Genomic DNA, 21,285 nt, shown 5'->3' on the forward strand with positions numbered 1-21,285 from the left:
AAATATATATGTATTTGTATGACTGTAGCACCAGTGTAGTTATGGTTATCTGGTAAGGTCAGAGTTTCCACAGGAAAAGCATTTTTGTTTTCTTAATAACTTTGGTGCTGTTCAACGAATCTGCACACAACTTTCCAATAGAAAACATTTGCTCACTTTGTTTACTTCATGATATGTTTCTTGCCTATCTATTGAAAAAGAGAAGATAAAAAGCGAGGGTCCCAAGATTGTGGTTTTCCATTCTCACAAACAAGCATTGGCAATGCCAAGTGCTGTAGATTTAGCATAGTTGATACCAATATGAGGTTTTGCTCTCTAATACAAAAATAAAACAGCTGAAAAATTACACCAAACGTGCACAACGTTTGACCTTTACTCAAGGATTGTGCCTTTGTTTGTTTGGTTCAAACCCATTCAATAGTTGTGAAGAAATGAGTGTTCAAAGAAAGGCTTGCGTTGAGCATGAAGGGATTACATTTAGGAAAAATTTAGAGATATCATGTCAATTGAGTATCAGCGGGTATCCTTGCATCCCAAAATGAAAAAGATGAACACAACCTGTTGGCCAAGGAAGCTTTTTCTCCCACTGGCCATGTCAGGTCTGCAGAACCTGAGTAGGACCCGCGCATCCAAAAGGATCTGATTGGCTCCTGCAACATTGAAAGAAAATATTTTGACAGCCATTGCAGGACTCCGGGCGTCAGTCCTATAGTCCTGAAAAAAGGAAAGCTCATAAGTGGCCATGGTGTGCAGACCATGACCCCCCAGGCCCATGTGGTAGGGGAAACATAGTTTACAACGCATGCAATACATCGCATGCCATTGCAACGCAGGTCATTACAACGACGCGTTGTTACATCGCATGCCGTTACAATACAAGTCGTTACAATGACTTGCTGTAGGGGGGCAGAAGGTGTTGGATTTTCAATCCAACACCTTCCCTACTGTTGCATACACTGGAGTTGGAATAGTAAATTATAGTATTCCAAACTCCAGCACCCCTCTTACAGCAAGCGTTGTAACGACTTGCTTTGTAATGGCATGCATAGAAAACGCCTGCGTTGTGACGAGGGCTATTCATGTGGTAGTTTTAAAACTAAAAAGAGGCATTTTAATTTTGTCACAAGATCTGCTCATCCATCGATTGCATTCATGGCTCTCCAGTGTGGATTTGTTATGTTAAAATAATTTGTTAAAATAATGTGTTGAGCGCACGTACACCAGGCAGTTTCTTGGCGCTAGAGAGTAGACAGTTGCAGTCGCAAAGTGGTGAGTTCAGTTGTATGCCTGGGAGAATAGCCAAGTTTTGAGTGATTTCCTGAATTGGGTGTAAGAGCTTGCCAAGCGCAATGCAGGGGAGAGAAGGTTCCAGAATTGAGGAGCCAAGGTCCTAAATCTAAGGCCCCCATGTTTATTCCGTTTGAAGGGATTGGGGGACAACAGGTTCTTATTAGACGAGCGAAGGTCACACGAAGGAGTGTACCGCTGTAACTTTGATGCAATGAAGGCAGGACCACGTCCTGAGAGAGATTTATGGATGGTACAGCCTAACTTAAAGCTAGGCTGTACCAGCGTTGGGACACAGGGAGCCAGTGGGAATTGGGATCCTGTTTTGCATTCGCCTGGGGCCACTGCGGGTGCGGTGCGCAGTGTGTTTGCTTGTGGAGATGCTAGTCTGGCCAGTATTTCACGACTGGGTGCACGCATCAGGGGCACAAGGAGCCCAGCCGCAGATACACTAGTCCTACCCTCCCTTTAAGCCACCACCGAGTGCATACTTCTCAGACCAAAAGGGTCCAGCAACAGAGGAGCTAGTACTGCTTGGTCACTAGGTGCAAATTGTTTGTACTGAAGAGGTGCAGCCTTAGAGGCATTAGTACTGTCCACCTGGTAAACAACTGCAGAGTGCAAGCTTCAGAAACATAAGGGCTTCTGCCACAGAAGCACCACCACCCAGTAAAAAGCTGCACAGGCCCAAAGGATCCGAAGTTGGAGACGCTTGTACTTCCCGGTTGGTAATCCGCCACCAGGTGTATGTTTCAAGGACACAATGGGCCCGGATTCTGAGGCGCTAGTACTGCCCGGTTGGTAAACCGCCAGCAGGTGCGTGCTTCTCGGACACAAAAGGCCCATCTGTGGAGGCACTAGCACCTCCCGCTCAGTACACCACCACTTCATGCAAGCTTCACAGATGCTCATGGCCCAGAGGCATGATATAAGATGTTATTGCCAAGCAATCATCACCCGGCATACCAACCGAGCTACCATCCACCCATCTGCCATACCAACACAAGGGCAAACTTAAAATACTGCAGCAGCCTTGCTACGTTTGATCCTGCAACTGACCCCCACTATGTACGGCCATTGGCAATGAATGAAAGAGGTGGGAGGCCTGCAGAGGGTGTGGCGCAAGGCATAACTAGATGCCAGGTCCTGCAGCCCACCCCCATTGCACATGACCACAGGCTGTCTACAGTGAGGGTTGAATGGCCACAAAGGGTGGGGGGGCAGAGTCTGGCCAAAGTCCAGGCCCTGTACCCGTCAATGCAGAATGAAACTATGAGACCTTTGGTCTCACCCCAAACTATGAGACGTTTGGTCTCACCCCAAACTGTGAGGCCATTGGTCTCACCCTAAACTATGAGACCTTTGGGCTCAGCCCACACTGTGAGACGTTTGGTCTCACCCCAAGCTGTGAGATGTTTGGTCTCACCCCAAACTGTGAGACCTTTGGTCTCACCCCAAACTATGAGACCTTTGGTCTCACCCCAAACTATGAGACGTTTGGTCTCAACCCAAACTGTGAGGCCTTTGGTCTAACCCTAAACTATGAGACCTTTGGGATCAGCCCACACTGTGAGACCTTTGGTCTCACCCCAAACTGTGAGACGTTTGGTCTCACCCCAAACTGTGAGACATTTGGTCTCACCCCAAATTATGAGACCTACGGTCTCACCTCAAACTATGAGAGCTATGGTCTCACCTCAACTATGAGACCTATGGTCTCACCTCAAACTATGAGACCTATGGTCTCACCTCAAACTATGAGACCTATGGTCTCACCTCAAACTATGAGACCTTTGGTCACGCCCCAAACTATGAGACCTTTGGACTCACCCCAAACTATGAGACCTTTGGACTCATCCCAAACTATGAGACCTTTGGACTCACCCCAAACTATGAGACCTTTGGACTCATCCCAAACTATGAAACCTTTGGTCTCGCCCCAAACTATGAGACCTTTGGTCTCGCCCCAAACTATGAGACCTTTGGTCTCGCCCCAAACTATGAGACCTTTGGTCTTGCCTCAAACTATGAAACCTTTGGTCTCACCCCACCTCAGACAATCAAAGGCCACCTACTGTGGATGTGAGACTCCCACAAAGGAAGGTCAGAGATCACATTCTGCACCCCTCCCTGTTGCACACAGCCAAAGCCCTCTTGCTGACATTGGTGCTCGGGTCTGGCTTGTGAGGGCCCGGGGTCCACTCCTATTGTGTGCAGTCGAAGGAATTACCTTGTGCAGATTAGCTGTTGTGATAGATTTAAGAACCGCGTTTCATACTCAAGCCTTGGTATAGTTGGAATACAGAGGCTTACCATACATATTCGATATGCAGCTCACTCCAGATTCATATGTCTACAACTGTTTCCTGTAAAGGTTACGTTTCCAACAAAAGCTTTTCTGTAGAGACAGCGGCTATTCTCTGCTAGTCACAGCCAACATGTGTGCACAGCAAAGGTTAGAATTGAACTTAGATAGAATGAATATGATTAAAAACACAGAAATGTATTAAAAAAGCTAAAGGTTTAAGTGAAGTCATGGTTAGGTTTAGGTTTACAAAAAGTATGAAATTAACTGAAAAAAACACAGTTAAAGTGCAGTGATAGTTACCAAACAAAACCAAAATCCCACTGGAAATCACCAGTTATGGGTCAGTAAACTAACCATAGCTTGGACCCCACCATGCACTGCTTATGACCTTACATATTGCACCACTCATGACATGTTAAATGATATCATTGATGACATCACTAATGACATCTCAAGTGCCAGCATAGATGACATCACTCAAATTCTGCTACTAATCCTCACGCACATACACAAGGGGTTCATGTATACGTATGTATGTATGTGGATGGTAGTTGTACAGCTCAGAACTAGCTAAAAACGCAGTGAGCCTTGTGGGTCATGACCTAACAAAGTCCATAAAGGGGCCGAGTGGATCCGCGAACCCTCATGCAGTGATCTTTGTAGCACAATATTTACTAAATTTCTGTGCATGGGTGGAGTTTGGCCCCAGGATGACGAAAGGATGATTTAGTAAGAGAAGGGCTCTCGCACTCCGCTTCTTCCCTTGCTTGGCAGTGACCACACCTCCGGAGGACGCGAGTGGAGAACCAACCTCGCGCGAGCAAGAAGTTGAGAAGCTGAGAGTTGTGCGACTGCTGCACAGATCAGGATCGGTTTGCAGGATCTGTTCCAGTTTACCAAAGCTGGCTAGCCCACCCATACTCCAGGTCAGAAGTGATGACCGATAAGGCCACTAGATCCAGTTATGGGCAACCAGGGTTAGAGTGGAGCCAGGGACAAAGTGGGCTAACTCCAGCCTCTCAGAGGCGCTGACCCTCCTCCTGGCCACACGGAGGCGCTGCTGCTGTTCAATGTGCGGTGGCATCAGGTATCTCCATTTGTAGCTCAACAGTTTAGCATCTGAAGAGTAATATGATTTATGAACCAATTTTAAAGGCTCTAATTGAGTCGTTGGTCTGGAGTCACCGTTCTGTCGATAATGCAGAAGTGTTTGACCTCAAATGTGTCTGAAGAGCTGTGGAGTCGGATTTCTGGAGTTAGAAGCGAAGCATGCCACTGCTCTTTGCATCTTTATCGGTTGACAGATAACCAGGACGGTGAACTTTGCTGGGAATAATTGATTCTAAATTTAGCTGCTGCAGGAAAGGTCTGGTTCAGAAAGAAGATAACAGAAGGTCCTTTCTGTTCAGACAATGGTTTGGCAGATCAGTTAACAGAAAAAAGCTACTCAGCTCAATGTGATGCATTGTCAAATATGGTCCCTGCACATGTCTGCAGAAAAGGGAAGGCCTCATCTTCAGAACAATCTTTGGAACTGATTGTTGACTCAGTCCTAGCTAGCATACTGTGGTGTTTTATTTGGTGCACAGTCCAATCGTACACATCTGCACATTAAAAACATCTGGGACAGTATCCTGCAGAAGAAAAATGTCATGTGAACTACCAAACGCGTTCCAAGAGACAGTGTGACCTGCGCAAGATACTGCGCAAAGATGAAATCAAGGCGGAGCAGCGCGCCGCGGGAGCAGCGGAGGGCATCCCTCAGAGATTAATGTTGGATTGAAAGTGCTGAGGGCAAACAGCAGACTGAACAGGCACTTGTCTCTGCACAAGATGTAAAAAGTTGTTCCACAATGCGGCTCCTATTGCTGCTATGTGTATTATGCAACAAAATCCACAATAGCAAAGATTTAACCAGTTTCCACAGCGGAAATGACCACATTCCTTGTCAGTGAAGTAAAACAAAGTTGCTAACTCCAGCTTTTCCCTGGAGGAAAACACCAACAAAAATAGCACAAGAAAACTGTAGGTGACCTGATCAAAAGGAAGCTTCTTAGCAACTCATTTGGGGCAAACATTGGCGGCAGTGGCAACCATGGAAGGATCTCCAGACTTTATGACATAAACTATCAGTGTAGGAAATGTAGTTATCTCCAATAATTCTGGCGTAATTGGCATCTAAACACACTTTCCAAAGAATAAAATAGCATCCAATCAGTGTAGAGGATGGTTAATCCAGTCCTTCGGGCACACGTCATTTATTCCAAGCAGCTTGGTTATTGGCCTTCTCTGCCCGTTCTCTTGCTCCATAGGGCGCACTCCAATACCCACTTCACAGCAGCCTGGCTTCTTCCCGCGAGGCAGGCCAAGCAGTAGCTTCAACCCTGAGTCCTCAGTTGTCGTTTACACAAAGTCAGTACTTGTTGCCAGATGCAAGGCATCAAGGTCAGTTCCCAACCAGGGAGAAGATGTGGCCTAGTGGCCAGAGCCACTGACTTTGGAACTTGGGAACCAGGCTCAGGTCCTTAACTCAACATCTTGTCAAACTGAACACTCATGCTCCATCCATGTGCGACACAGACAAAGCCACCAGGCGTTTACCCAGAGACAACAGATAACAAGCATTTGCAATGCATTGGGTTTCGCATTTATGCGAGTTTACGCTATTGGCATTGTAAATGATAATGCCAATACGGGTTTAAGGTATTTGCATTGTAAATGACAATGCCAATAGCTTTAACTTGCTTAACTGCGAGATCTATTGCATTGCAAATGTTTGTTTAGCTTTAAAACTGAGTGTGGCACCGCTGCAAGGACACCGCACTCGGTTTCTTCTTTTTTTTTACTTTAACACTGAGCACGCTGTCCTTTAAGCAGGCCCCGCGCTGAGTGTTAAAGTTAAAAAATTAAGAAAGAAACTGAGCGTGGTGTCCTTGAAGTGGCGCCACGCTCAGTTTTCAAGTTAAAAAAATAAACAATCAAACAGAGCGCAGTGTCCCTGAAGCGGGCACGGCGCTCACTATGAAAGTACAAAAAAAAATGAAACAGAGCACGTTGTCCCAGAAGTGGACGCCATGCTCAACATGAAAGATAAATAAAATTAAAATTGAAAATGATCGCGATGTCCCTAAAGCAGGCGCCGCAATCATTATGCAAATTCCCAACAAAGCAGCCGCCATTGTCTCCATCAGTGGCAATAACAAAAATAATGCTCCTCCCCTAGATAAAGCAGGCCGTGTAATGAGCCAAGTAAAAGGTCCAGTCATTATGGGCCGTAACAAATGGAGACAAGGCGGTACCAAGGTGGGACCAACATGCCCATTTACGAATCAGAAGCCACCATTTAAGAAGGACAATGACACAAAGCCAATGACAAATATGGGCGGAGAGTGGGCGGGGCTGCTAGTGCATATCCTAATACCGCATGCCTCGCAGAGCGAGCAGTGTATGCTCGCTGCCGCTAGGCCCAACTTAAAATGGCCTATCCCAACTCTGCAAGCCCTAACAAGCCCGGTGAGAAGAGAACAGTCACTAATGGTCATTCAAGCACCATCTCACACAGGTGGCATCAACATTTGTAAGCAGGCGTGCTTTGTAATCCTTCCTAAACAAGGCAAACTTTGCACAAAATCAGACCCTGTCTGGTAGCCAGTTCTACAATGACCCTGCCTGTTTGGCAGAAAGTTCCACTCCTGTCCTATTCCTCTCAAATGGGTTGTAAATTTGTATGATATATTTAAACAGTTCAAACATTTTTCCATGGATTATATTGCTTGTAATTAGAAAAGTTTTTTAATATATTAAATGTTTGTGCATTAACATAGCATCGACACATAGACAAAAAAATGCTATTTTGTTGGGAGAATTTGTGTTTATTCACATTTAGGATTTAGTTTAGCTAATGGGGGGCTGAGCTTCAATGGCTGACGCTTGTTTCCAGCTTTGCTGCGTGACTCATGGACATTTTGTTTCTAGGCGAGCTGGAGTCCTAATTAACGAACGCAATGTTCTTTTGATATCAACCCCATGAGAAGAAATGTTTTCTTTTCTTTGTGAAAATCGTGGAGTGTTTTCTTGAATAGCGCATTCAGAAGACACTCGCAGAGTGCATGTTGGTACGTGTAGCCTATTCCTTTACAAGCAGTGTAAGTCTGAAGGGTGCAGCGAGAAGCCTGCATTGTAAGAAGCCTTGAGATTTTAATGAGGGCATAATTGTATGATCTTGCTTTAAGCTGATTGCACAGTCTTATCAGAACAGTGTGTAGGTGTGAAAGTTGTTCAGTTTGCATGTTTTAGTTTAGCGACAGATACAGAAGCAGGCGGATTCACATTGAGATGCAAATGAGAGTCGGCAGAGCAGTCTAGGAGGGTTTTAGGGTGCTATCTTAGTAATAGAACTGGCGTTTCTTTGTCCTTTTCTTTTGAGGAGCCTCCATAAGGAATCGTCTTCTGATTTATGCGATTTGGACTTTTATTGGGTTTGCTTTTTAATTCAGCAAATGCATTTTGGCTACTAATTGCGCCTGGTCTGATTTTTGCCTTCTGTAAACTTGTAACCTTCAATAAACCTTCCTGGAGTGAAACTAACATATTCCCTGTCCTTATTGAAGGCTAATGTGCTTTACACATGATTGATTGTATTGTTTTGTTGACCAGCCTCAGTCCAGACCCTGATCCGTCTGATAGCGCTTTATGGTCCCCTGAATTCGCAATTAGTAGAGCGCTCTCCCACCAGAACGAGACTTTTGAAATGTGTGGCAGCAAATTCGTTTTGTGGAGCACTTGGGTTCATGTGTTGTCTCTGGGGGTGACATATATAACCCCTGTCCCCCAGGTGAGTAGGCAGAAGCTTCCTGGTGTTAGACCACGGACCCCCAACTTAAAACCTGGAACACATTATGGCAGCATTTCTATGTTGTGCTGCTGAGTTTGTAGCAGAAACGTAAGTTTTTTATGGATTAAACTAAGGTAATCCATCGACCCATCCTAATCTTCTCAAGTTTCCAGAGTTATTATATTTCACTTTCAACCCTTCCAAAAAGACTCAGGGCACCATTACTTTTGTGGGGGCAGTCGGCAGAGTTACAAGCCCCTTGCGCCACTTTTGCGTCACTTTTAACATGGGAAAAGTGACGCACAAGTGGTGCAAGGGGCTTGTAAATCTGCCCCGTGATGTAGAGGGGAGCCCGTAGGCGCAAAGCGCTATTTGCCACCATCCAGTGGTGCAAATAGCAGCGCAATAGTTTTTGCCCGGCGCGCCTAACTGCTCTAGGAAGTAAAGGGCAAGGCCTCTGTTAATTCATGCAAAGGGGAAACGGTGCAAACTCCCCTTGGTTGTGATGAAAATTCAAGTGCAAATTCTACACTCAACGCCACTGGCTTGTCTTTGCGCCATGGTGCACAGCTGTGCCCTCAACAGCTTTTTTGTGCGCGAGCTCTGCGGATGACATCGTTAGCAGGACTCTAAACCTGGAGCCAGTGCTTAATTTGAGCCGGTGGCCTCTTGGCACCGCCACTTACTTGTCAACACCGGCTTTAGTGCCAGTCCACCACATGGTGGCGCTGCCTGTCTAATTTTGAGATGAGCACAACAGAGTTTAATTAGTCAATATACATTAAAGAACATTACCTGCCACTCACACCATTGTTATAGCTTTGGATGGCCAAGAATGGGATGAATTTTCACACTTGTGGGGGTGTGATGGTCAGTAGTACAACTGGTGCTGCTATGGGCAGTGTTGCTGGGGAAATGCGTGGTGCAAGCTGCAGTGGCCTACTGAGAAGGGCCCTGGCACTTACTTTTTTTTACAAAGTTAGCACTGCCTGGAACTACGTGGTATTGTCTGAGCAGGACTCTTTTGTGTGAAGGATAGCACATCTGAGGCAGGGTATCTAGAACCCCTAGTTCATGAGCACGTGGGGGGTTCCCAATGCAGAGGAGCCATGGTCCATGTGTTTGAGGCCCAAGAGGAGGCTGTCTGCCTGAGTTTGGACTCAGTGACACTTTCTTGACGCCCTGGAGGACAGTGGCTGGAAGGTCTCTCTAGATGACACTTAGAGAGGTGACTGGGTCATTATTTGTGGTGAAAACAGCAGAGAAAGGATCCACTGAGGCCTCATGGGTAATGTCCTGAAGGCAGTGACGTAACAATAACCCCCGCAGCGCCTGCGGTGCGGGTGGCCCAGAGCTACAGGAGGCCCCCTCCGGCACCGTGCACATGTGGTGGGTCTCTGGCCTGAGAGCTCCTGACTGGGTGCTGAGCGTGGGTGCCCCCTGCATGTACTATGCGGGGGGGTCCACGCAAGTTTCATTATACCACTGCCTGAAGGCGCTGCACTGGGGCAGGACAGGTAGCCTGGTCTGGCATGGTTGGTGCCACCATGAACAGCTAATACAAACCGAGAGGTCTTAGCAGGCTTTTAGTAGAAATGGGCGAGCGGCTGAGAGCTCAAGCCAGGTCTGAGCCTGAAGCTTGGCTACAGCCCAGCTCGAGGTCCCGTTTGAATCTCGAGTCCATAAGAAGCCAAGCTTCACATGCCTTCTGCCTGCCACCCTCCCTCTATCCTCATGCAGAGAGAGGCAAAAACAAGCATTAATATTTCAGGCAAAAAGAAGAGACAATTAGGGGCCTCATTTATGAAAAGTGACGCATCGCTGCAAGAAAACAGCGATGCGTCACTTTTCACTGCGCCCTCCCTGCGACACCAATGATGCATCATATTTACAGTTTGACGCATCATGTCGCAAGGAGTTACAGATACGTCAGTATTTCTGACGTATCTGTAGACACAAAAAAGGCACTTTGTTGGAGTTTGTCACAAAAGTGACACAACTCCATCTATGGGTCATTTCATATGGGCAAGTCCCATTTCATATATGCCTGCATCAGTCTTACGCCTGCTGTGAGGCAGGTGTAAGATATTGACGCATTTGCGTCCTTGAAAGTGGCGCAGTGAAATCTCGTAGATTTCACTGCGTCACTTCTACGAGGCTTACTTGTGTCAAAACGCCCCCCCTGCATACATTATACCTGGCGCAGGTATAATGTGGCGCAGGGGTTTACAGAGTGACGCATCTACCTAGATGCGTCACTTTGTAAATATGGTGCAACAAGGCTCATTTTTTATGCCGCTGGTGCATCCCGAGTGACGCACTGGCGGCGCAAAAGTGGGGCAAGGGCTCATAAATAAGTCCCTCGATATTTAGTGGCTGATCTGTACAAATTGGAACTAGAAAACCCATTTTAATCAAGGCTTCCCCACTTAACCAAATTGTGTGTTGATCTTCGGCAAATATTTTATTTTCTTGCTCTTCCTTTTTCTTCACCATCTTCACCATTTCTTCACCGTCGCATATGAGAGCACCTTGAACTTATGTATGTTCAGAATATCAACTGTACAAAAACCTGTTGTCTCTAATTTAATAGAATATAGTGTTAGTCTTTTATCAGAATCTGGGTCACATGCAGAGTTCACTAATGTCACTGATACCAGGGTGGGGGCGGGGCAGAATGTTTCTAAGTTCATGTTTTAAAACGATCACATTTACTAAGTACTTCTGTGTACTGTGCTGTAATGCATAAAATAAATAGTTTTTTATTTATTTTTTATTTTGAAGAGGCTATATCATTATTTACATGAGTTAACTTTTCAGGGCTCGGAGGTGCGCGGGCTCGTAGAGCCCAGCATAGCCCCATGGCTCGGCTCCGGCTCGCCTCCCCTTTTAATTTGTTGGCTCGTCCACCTCTATACTTTTCAAAATGTGTATATTTTTAAAGAAATCAGCAAACCTTTGATTAAAGCATCACACTGAAAACTACAAATGGAATATTTTGAAGCAGTGACGTAAAGAACCGCAAGTGCTTTGTAAGTCTGTGGAAAGCCGCACAGACATGAGCGGCTCATGTAGGAAAGGATCAAAAGGCCAGAAGCCTGTAGATAACAACATGCCGCTCATAAAACATTCCCAAGTCAGCACTGCCCTCTAGTGGTCGGAGCCTGCTCTTCAAGTCAGGGAAGAACCACTCTAGACAAAATAAAGGGAAAGCTTTCCTCAGCAGCGGGGCTGCCCTGGAGCCTTGACTGGCTCGTCAGTGTTTTAGAGGCGATATCTCGAGACAGAGGACTCGCAGAGGACAGGGTGCACCCAGTGGAGAGTCCGAACATCGGGGCATATCAACAACAACCGGCGATAATTATCGCTGAGCGCACTTAGCGCTCGGATAATTATCGCCGGCTAGCACCGATTTTTATCGCTGAGATAGCGTGCTATTAGCAACGCTTATCTCATCAGCGATAAAAATCCTAGCGCTAACTGGCTAACGTGAGATTATCGCTGGAAACCCAGCGATAATCTCACGTTAGCTAGTCGATAGGAACTCACAAACTTAGCCATGATATCCACCTTCCATAGGATATCATGGCTAAGTCAGTCCTGAAGCAGGCGTAAGGAAAGTAGCGATAACAGGGGTTATCGCTACTTTTCCTGACGCTATGCTTCATAGCGTTAGGCTTGCTGATAGGAGAAATGTCGCTTAGCGACATTTCTCCTGTCAGGCCAGGTCAGGAACGCCCACTTTGCATCTCATTAGAGATACAAAGCGGGGTGTTAGGAATCCTGACGCTAAAGCAAGGTTTCACGCGTTAGCGTGACCTTGCTGATTAGGCGATAAAATTATCGCCGCTTTTCGGCCGAAAACGACCGCAAAAGCGGCGAAAATTTATTATCGCCTGCTTGTTGATATGCCCCATCATAACTAAGGCTCATAGGGGCATATTAACAATGGCCAGCGATAATTATCGCTGGCCGTACTTAGCGATAACTTTTTTATCGCAGGCTATCTCTGGAATGTATCGCCCTGGTAGCGCGTTATTAACAGCACGTTTCTCCAGGGCGATAAAAATTCCAGAGATAGCGAGGTTTTCCAGCGATGTTCCCTGCAAAACGGCGATAACCTTGCTGATACGACCCACAGGCATAGAAAAAACATCTATTTCTTTACTTCTGGTATAATCGCGGCACCCGCGCTTTACTTATAACATTAAAAGTAAAGCGCGGGTGCCGCGATTATACCAAAGGTAACGAAATAGATTTTTTTTCTAGTTCTTTACTTTTGGTATAATCGCAGCACCCGCGCTGTACTTTTAATGTTAATGTTATAAGTAAAGCGCGGGTACCGCGATTATACCAAAAGTAAAGGAATAGAAAAAAACATCTATTTCTTTACTTTGGTATAATCGCGGCACCCGCGCTTTACTTATAACATTAAAGTAAAGCGCGGGTGCCGCGAGTATACCAAAGGTAAAGCATTTGCAATGCAATAAGTCTCACATTACTGAAAGTTTGAGCTATTGGCTTTGCAAATAATTATGCAACACCAATAACTCAAAATTTTAGTAAGGCGAGACCTATTGCATTGCAAATGTTTGTTACTGATTTTTACAGATAAATACAGGCAGAGAACACATTTTCCTGTCTTTATTTATTTTTAAAAGTGGAAAAATAAGGAAAAGTGTGCTTCTTTTAAATGCCCCAGTATCCTTCACGTGGAATTCTCTCCCCTCTTTGATTTGCAAAGAAACACTGTATTTAAATTTCCGCAAACTAAAAACTTGGCTCTTTAATCAATGATCTTTATCTTTTTCAGAGGCTCCTTTCAGGCTTGCGCAGGGAAACCCTTTTTGGGTATCTGTGCGCATTATAAAATAAATTAACATAACACATAACATAACATGAATTCCAGGCCAACAGCTGAGCAGATGGACAGCATGAGGATATTAAAAAACGACGCGATTTCCTTAAATACAGGCATATGTTAACATATATTTATGTTATTGGCTATTTACAGAGCACACAATCACCGGGGAGGTCTCTTGGTGCTAGGTACTGAGATGTCATAAGTCCTTAGTACTGGGAAGCCTCTATAACCAACCAAGTCTTCAGGAGTTGCCTAAATTTGCTGTAGACAGAGGACTGCCTAATTTCCAAGGGGAGTGTGTTCCAAGCATGTGGAACCGCGCTAGAGAACCTAGGGCCTCCAATCCTGAGTTTCTTATAAGTGGGGGTGACCAGGTAGTGTAGGTGGCTGGATCTCAGTTCTCTTGTCGGATGATATTTTACAATTCGAGCTTTCACGAAGCCCGAGCAGCTCAAATGCAATGCCTTGAACGCTGCGCAGCATGCCTTAAATCTGCATCTTAGTGCCACAGGCAGCCAGTGGAAGTTCTTTGTCACCCGCATGATAGAGCCCGCTCTGGGCAGCTGAACTACCAGCATTGCAGCCTGGTTGTGGATTAACTGAAGTTTACGCAAGAGGGATTTCAGGAGGTCCAGATAGAGAGAATTTGCGTAATCAATTCTGGACATAACCAAAGCCAAGATGACCTGGATCAGGGCCTCCCTCGTAAGGAATTTCCTAATCTTTTTTATCCGACGCAGTTGCAGGAAACAGGCGGAGGTCACTGCACTGACCGGCTGTTTGCATGAGAGGTCCTCGTCAATAAGCACCCCCAAGCTTTTTACTGCCCTTTTCGGAGTGGGAGGGAAACCCATCTCACTCGGCCACCACACAGGGTTCCAACAGTCAGGTCTAGTCTTGGTAAGGACTATCTCAGAGTTGCTGAAAACAAGACTTTTGTGTTCCTTGAACACAGTGGGCATGTTTCCCTGGGTTCCCGATAATAGGAAGAGGATGCCTTCCATGAGTTCACTCCATTTTTTTCAAAGTGCCTCCCTATATGTTTTACTTACAGCGTGCCAATATTAACGATTTGTCATGGGTATTGCATTATGCCAGTACCAGAATGCAGTCATTGAAACTGCCCATTTATTATGAGTGCTCCATATGTCAAAAATCACCTGCAGTATGTCAGAGCTGACATTTTCGAATGACTTTCTTCTCCCACCCAGACCCCCCACCCCAATATGCCATGGTTGTCCTCCCTTACACCAAGAATAACCTCCAGTACTCAATGTAACTCACAAACAAATGTACTCACACTAACTCTCACTCACAGACTCTCACTCACAACTGCAGTATACAGGGAGTCTGCCTTGTACTCCTTGGGCCATATTCTCAAGGACCAATATCGCCGAGTTAACGGCACTTTATCGCACCCAAAGTTGCGATAAACGTATCGCCCCATTCAAAGCTGGTGTCAACAGCCCATAACAACAGTTTACCCGCGATAGCAGCCGCAAAAAACATTGCCGCAGATGATTCCGGCAACTATTGCTAATGAGATGCAGAGTAGGCGTTCCCGTGCCAAAAGCCGCGAAAACACCACTCCACAACATTCTCAACGACCAGACAGATCGGCGATAAGATCACAAAACATGCGATAAGGCATGTTAGCAGCAGGAAACGAACACCTGCTCTGACCTGGTGCAAAGTCAGACGGCAGCCTGCACCACAAAAAGGAGCACAGCCCAGACCCACACCTGAAGAACAACAGATGCAATGGAGCCACTGAACATGCATGCCGGACACTCAAGAGGGCCACAACACCCACCCCCACCACCCCCGGACACCCCCCCCCCCGGACCAACACTGAGGCAGCGCAGACAAAGACAGCGACCCTCCCAAAATTCACCAACCTCACAGACCCAACACCAGAGAATGTCATTGCCCACTACATGCTCAAAGGGACAACCCTCCTCCGCATCCTGACCACCATTGCCCACAGGCTGACGGTACCAACACAGCAGACAACCAACATCCCACCTCAGACAAAGCTGATGGCCGTACTGCATGTGTTGGCCTCTGGTACCCTCCAACCAACATCCGCCTGAGACGGAGGAGTCACACAGCCAGGCCAATACAAGTCCCTCACAACGATCATGGATGACACCATCAGCCTGGTACCACACTATCTATACTTCCCACACACTGCGCAGGAACAGCCGGAAAGACCAAGCAAGGCATGTACGCCACAGCTGGCTTCCTGCACATGTCAGGGGGCAATTGACTGCACACATGTCCTACCACGGGAATGCACTGCTTGTTGGCCAATACCATATGCACACACCACACACCTCAACTCCACAATCCTGCAACTCACAACACTGGGAATGAACACGTCACAAGCTCACATACAACATGCACACCCACCAGACACGACAGCACAACTCACTGTGGGAACCTGGGCCAGCCATGTACATTAGCCATCAATGGCATGGCACCTCGGCCACACAATAGCAGAATGTCGGAAGAGGTGGGGACCAACCATGTGTGAAGGAGGCAACCGACCCATGAATGAGACTGTACACAATGCCAAGTGTGGCGTGGATGTGATGGCCAGACTGCACTATGCAGACCACACACATATCCATGGCGACACACACCGCTGGTGTTTGGAGTGTAGTGGACAGTGGACGCAACCATGTCACCCCAGCCAGTGGGGAAGATCGCGGAAATGTAGCTTGTTACCTCCCCCCCGTAAGCGTGAGCGGAGTGGGCTGGCCCGGAGTATGCCAGGCCAGCGTAGGGGTGTGAATAAAAGGCATGTAACTCGGGGCGTGGTCCTCTTCCGGATTGCCCAACGTCTCTGCCAGGGCGGCGCCTCTGACCCCGCCATGAGGCCGACGCCATGAGCGGAGTCGGCAGCGATCCTGTTCGTCTGCTGCACACCGGGATGCTGGTCCCCGAATCAATCCTGCCCGCCCCTGCTCATCCAGGCCTCAATGCCCACCTGCTGACCTCGCATGTGTCGAAGAGGGCCCACCACATGCCAATGCAATCTCCAAGCCCGAGGCCTGTGACCGTGGCAGCCACCTCAGACCATCACGGTCTGCGCAACACAGGCACGCAGTACTCCTTATTCGTTGACGTACTCCACCGGCATGCACAGCGGACAAGTAGGTCACACATTTGGAACTGAGTCTTGATTACGCCATGGCAGTGAACATTATTTAAGGCAGAGCTTATGTCACTGTACTCCCTTCGATGTGGTGCCACCAAGTCTGTGCATAGCATTACAACCACACGTGTCTATGGGCCCACGCAGACTACTGCTTCCAGCCTACGCTGCGCACAAGTAGGGCACATAATTGGAACTGAACATCGACTATTCAAAGGCAAAATACATATCATTGCACGCAAGGAGAGGAGTAAGAGGGTGACGCATTGCAGTCCAGAGGGAATAGGATCATCGTTACGGAGGTGATCGAACACTACCGACAAGTGCCCTGGTGTCACTAACTCTGTGCATCGCGAGCCAACGACACGTAGCTGTGGGCCACCACTGCCTCTGGCCTACACTGCAGTCCAGTAGGTCACAGAGTCTTGATTTAGCGATGGCGGAGTTCATATCAGTGTACCGGCATCATCGCAGACTGCACCCCATCCCAGCCCCAGTGCCACTAAGTCTGTCCCCCGACATTCATGGACACTCTCTGGTCGTACATTGGTGCTGTCTGAGTCTATGGACTAGGGGGTAGTTTTCATCCTCATGTGGCTGTCCCCGAATTGGTGGTGGCAACAAGGCAGTCACTTTCCACTCCTCCATTTGCTGCTTCTGGATAACATCAGACCTCTGCATCATGCCCTGGAGGACACCTTCCACTGTCCCCCACAACCCTCCACCACAGTCACCTCAGACATCGATGAGGACCCGCCCAGTCCGCGTGGCCCTACCTCAGTGCACCGCAAGTCACCGTCCCGTGGCGGTGTGCCTGTGCCGACCGCTGTGCACCGGGGCCACTAACTCTGCACAGTTCAAGTCAGGGACCCTGTCTGAATATTGGATGACCTCTGTGACGGTGGTCTTGGGGTCATCGACGCCATGTGCATGTAGCCCTGCGCTGTCCGCTGCCTCCGGCCTAAACTGCGGCCCACCAGGGCTCACACATCAAATCGAGTCCTTACTGGCCTGGACGTCCCATCACCGCAGGAGGCACACGCCGCCATCGCAAGGGCCAACTTCATCCACCATCTGCCAGAGTCAAAACAGTGGTACTGGCAGACTAACGGAGTAGCTCAGGCCTGTCGTGGATACCATCATCTGCCTGATCCCCTGCTCAGCACTCCAGGTGCCACTGACTCAGTGCACCGCAATCCATGAACCATTACTGATTGAGTTTTGTGCTGTGTAGAGGTTGCACAGCAATGTCACCTCAGGCAGAGTGGGAGACCTGGGACGTTGATGAGGAAGTTGATGCAGGTGTAACACACCCCTATGCATCTGCATCAGGACTAACCCAAAGAGACACAATCCTAGCAATTTCTTCACATGAGCGTTCTCATCTCTAGTGCCCCAACCTCAGTGCACTGCAACTCATGGACACTTCTGTTTGAATGCTGGGTGACCGCTGTCCTTGCTCCGTCTCCCTCCATGTTGCTCAGCAGTTGACTCTGTTATGCAGGTGTTTTCTGTTTCCATTGCACTGGTGTCCACTGTTCAAGTTGTTGCCAGCAACACACACTCTGCCCGGGCTGGCTTGAACTCACCCCACACACATGCAGCACAGGCGTCACTGTACATGCGGCCCTGCCAATAAAGGGGCCGGGCGCACATGCCCGTAGCCAGTTTAACATGATATATGCGTGTGTCCCTGTGGTCTTGTCTGTATGAGGGCCCGGGGCCCTACGACATTACAGTGTGCTGTGTACAGCGGATGCAGACATGTCACCGCAGGCAGCGGGTTAGACCGTGGACATGTAGCTTTGTCGTCAACCACTCAATGCGTATGAGGAGTGGACTGGGCAGTCGTACGGAGCTCCAGCGTTGGGGTGGGAATGATGATTCCGTGACTCTGGGCGTGGTTAATTGCAGGACATGCGCACATGCATGTGTCTCTGTCGCGGTGTGGGTATCCTTTGTGGGGTGCAGGTGGTCCCTGATGGGACTTGAACACCCATGTATGTGATCTACTTCGGCTTCCATGAGCTCTAAGCCCACCGCACCTGTTCGGCCACCTCCTTTTGGCATTCTGACACCTGGCATTGGAATGCGATGTGTGCCTCGGTGAAGTGTTAGGAGCCAGCCGTGGTGGCGGGTGCTTCCTGCTGTGTGGTCTATGCAGGGGCTGGGGTCTTCTCTACGTAGCTTGGCTGACTTGCTCCTGCGGTTGGGTTGCCTGAGAAGTCAATGAGCTGTTGTAGGGCGTCGGTGTCAGAGGTGTGGTGGGCGTCTCCGGCATCACTGATGGGTTGTCCGGTCTGACATGCTGGAGGTGTTTTTTTGTCCCTCTGCAATGTGAAGGGGAAATGCATGTTGACATTGTGTTGGCATGTATGTTGGTGCATTGTTCTTGTTGACATGCAGACTGTGTGACAATGTACATTGTGACTGTTTGGGCAGTGCTAGCAATTTGGGGGGGAGAGTGGACATTGGGACTACATGACGGATGTGAGGTTGTACCCGTGCATATGCATCTAACAGTTACCTGCTCTGTCCAATGTGATGGGCCTGTTTCTGCGCAGGAGCGGATCCAGTTGTGTCCCCTGTTCTGCAGTGTCGGTGTTGCACTTGGTGCCACATTGTCATGGATGTGCTGTGATTGCTATGTGTGTGTGTTGCTATGTGCCACGGGGATTAGGGACATGATCCTGGGTCATTGTGGGTGTGCAGTGTGCTATACTTGATTGTGCATGTGTGCCATTGTGCCCATCTCCCCCCGTCCCCCCAGTCCCTGGTCGTTACTCATCCTGTTCTTGTTGTGTCAGGTCCTCTCGAGCTGTGTCTGTACTCCCACCTCCTTGCCTCCATTTCCTCCTGCTCCTCCTGTGGCGCAGGACTCCCACCTCCTGTCGCCATTGCTGCCTTCCTGTTGGCAGCGGCTTTGTGCCTGGTTTAGGTTTTCAGGTCATGCCAGCGCCTATTGGCCTCATCCATTGGCCTCCTCGACACTCCGGTTGCATTCCAGGTAGTCTGATTGTGGGACATTTGCTGGTAGTATTCTGTCACCTCTGTGGCGCTGGTCTTGTGTTGCTGCGGACTGCACCCAGTGTTCCTCTCCCTCTTCTCCCTGGCCTTTCCCGACCCTGTTGTACCTTGCTGGTGGTCTGTGGGGCTTGTGGGGTTCGCGTTGGCCTCTGCGCTCGGTCAGGGTGCATCCATGTTGCTGCGCACTTTGGATTGTTTCTGGTGTGTTTTTCTTGTTCTGCTTTTATAGTGCATTTTCCCACCAGACGCATGGGATTTGCAGGCCTCCGGCTGGTTTTCGCAGCTTTTTGTATTGCTCTTGGCCTCATCGCAGCTTTTTTTGCGTTCGTGTTTCGCATTTTTGCAAATAGCTTGATTTTATTTGTTAAAATATTTTCCCTGAATCTAAATGGAATGTATATTTACATGATCATTCAGCAAGCAATTTAAGTGAAAGTGTGGTCATACGATGAAGGAGCAAGGATGTGATGCTTCGAATGTGGAAGAAGGGCACATAGAAGAGAGGTATATGAGAGAGGCACCAGATAAGGTTGGAGCAAGTAGTTCCCTAAAGGCTTTGTTTATGACGTTGTCCCATAGTCCTATGGTTCTGGCCCAGAAAGCCTGGGTAGATGCAGATATATTCTGGTGGGGGGAAGCATGAAGGTCAGTCTAATGATGTGTGCATGTGTGACATAGACCTCAATAAGGAACACAGGCTAAATTACAATTCTTGTTTCTTCTTGTTACAATGATTGACAGATGGCCAAGAGCAGCAAGAAGCCAGACACTGCACCTGTTCTGGTAACTCCACCGGTGAAGGATACGTCATGACTCCTGAGGTCCTGTTGACAATGCGCGCCATATCTTTCCTGATTTCCCTGCTCTTCCTCCTGTGTTTGCATCTACTTATGAAGTCGAAGGTGACCAAGAAGGAACGGAGACGCCGGTGAGCATGGTCCTGTGGGATCCTACAGGAGTTACCACCAACCTGTGTCAGACATGGAAAGAGACAGAGAAATACATGACTTCCAAGGGGCTTTACACATCCCTAGGTACACTGCCATGTTTATGAGCTATTGCTTTTAACACACTAAGCATGATCCATGCATGTCTTAGGATGGACAAACAACCACCGTCACTCTACGGTAAGAGCTTCCCTGGCGCCGCGCCACCAGATACTGGTCCACGACTTTACAGCAACACAGCATATGTACTAGTGGTACCTATTAAATACTGTGGCTAGTCAATAGCAATCATGCTGTACACCGTCCAAACATAATGTTCTTTGTATTTCTGGGAAACTCTGAGGTTCGATAAACTCGCATGTGCATATTCAAAAGGACTGAGCTATTATTGCACACAAGAGAGCACTCAAGACGACAAACCCGAGACTCCAGCTAAGCCGTCTATGCAAGAATGTCAGCAATTGCCATTTGAACCCTTTATTGTAGGCAATTACCTGTTCAGTAATAATAAAATGTGCTTCTAACCTGTCTGTGTTTACTTTTAGACTAGGCTTTATAGAAATGACAGCAACACTCTTTACACTCACTTTGTGATTACATACATGAGATACTATTCACACTCTGCTCCGCTACTGTATGTACCCTCCCTAAGAACATCAAAATGGCCACAATATTGAGCCTCTAACACATACCAGTCGTCGACGCTTCTCTGGTACGCCCTTGCTATTTTATCATACAAAACCCGCTGGTCCGCGGATCACTACGTATGTTCGGACGCTGAGGTACACACGTCTTCTCTCTGCTTCATTATGACGCCATGCACTCCGGTTACTTATATCATGACCTTTGTGTATTTAC

General features: G+C 47.9%; 1 protein-coding gene across 1 annotated transcript in view; it reads left to right on the plus strand.

Annotated features, from left to right (window-relative positions):
• LOC146863417 (HEPACAM family member 2-like) overlaps positions 1-20,953 on the plus strand; it is a 210,842-nt gene extending 189,889 nt beyond the window's left edge. Inside the window, exon 3 of the mRNA XM_085643372.1 lies at positions 20,222-20,953. Within this exon, the coding sequence (XP_085499498.1) occupies positions 20,222-20,412 (191 nt within the window). The 3' untranslated portion in view covers positions 20,413-20,953. The remainder of the gene's footprint in view (positions 1-20,221) is intronic.
• The last annotated feature ends 332 nt before the right edge of the window (positions 20,954-21,285 follow it).

Source organism: Triturus cristatus, chromosome 2_2 (genome assembly GCF_964204655.1).
Source record: "Triturus cristatus chromosome 2_2, aTriCri1.1, whole genome shotgun sequence".
In the NCBI taxonomy this organism is placed as follows: Eukaryota; Metazoa; Chordata; class Amphibia; order Caudata; family Salamandridae; genus Triturus; species Triturus cristatus.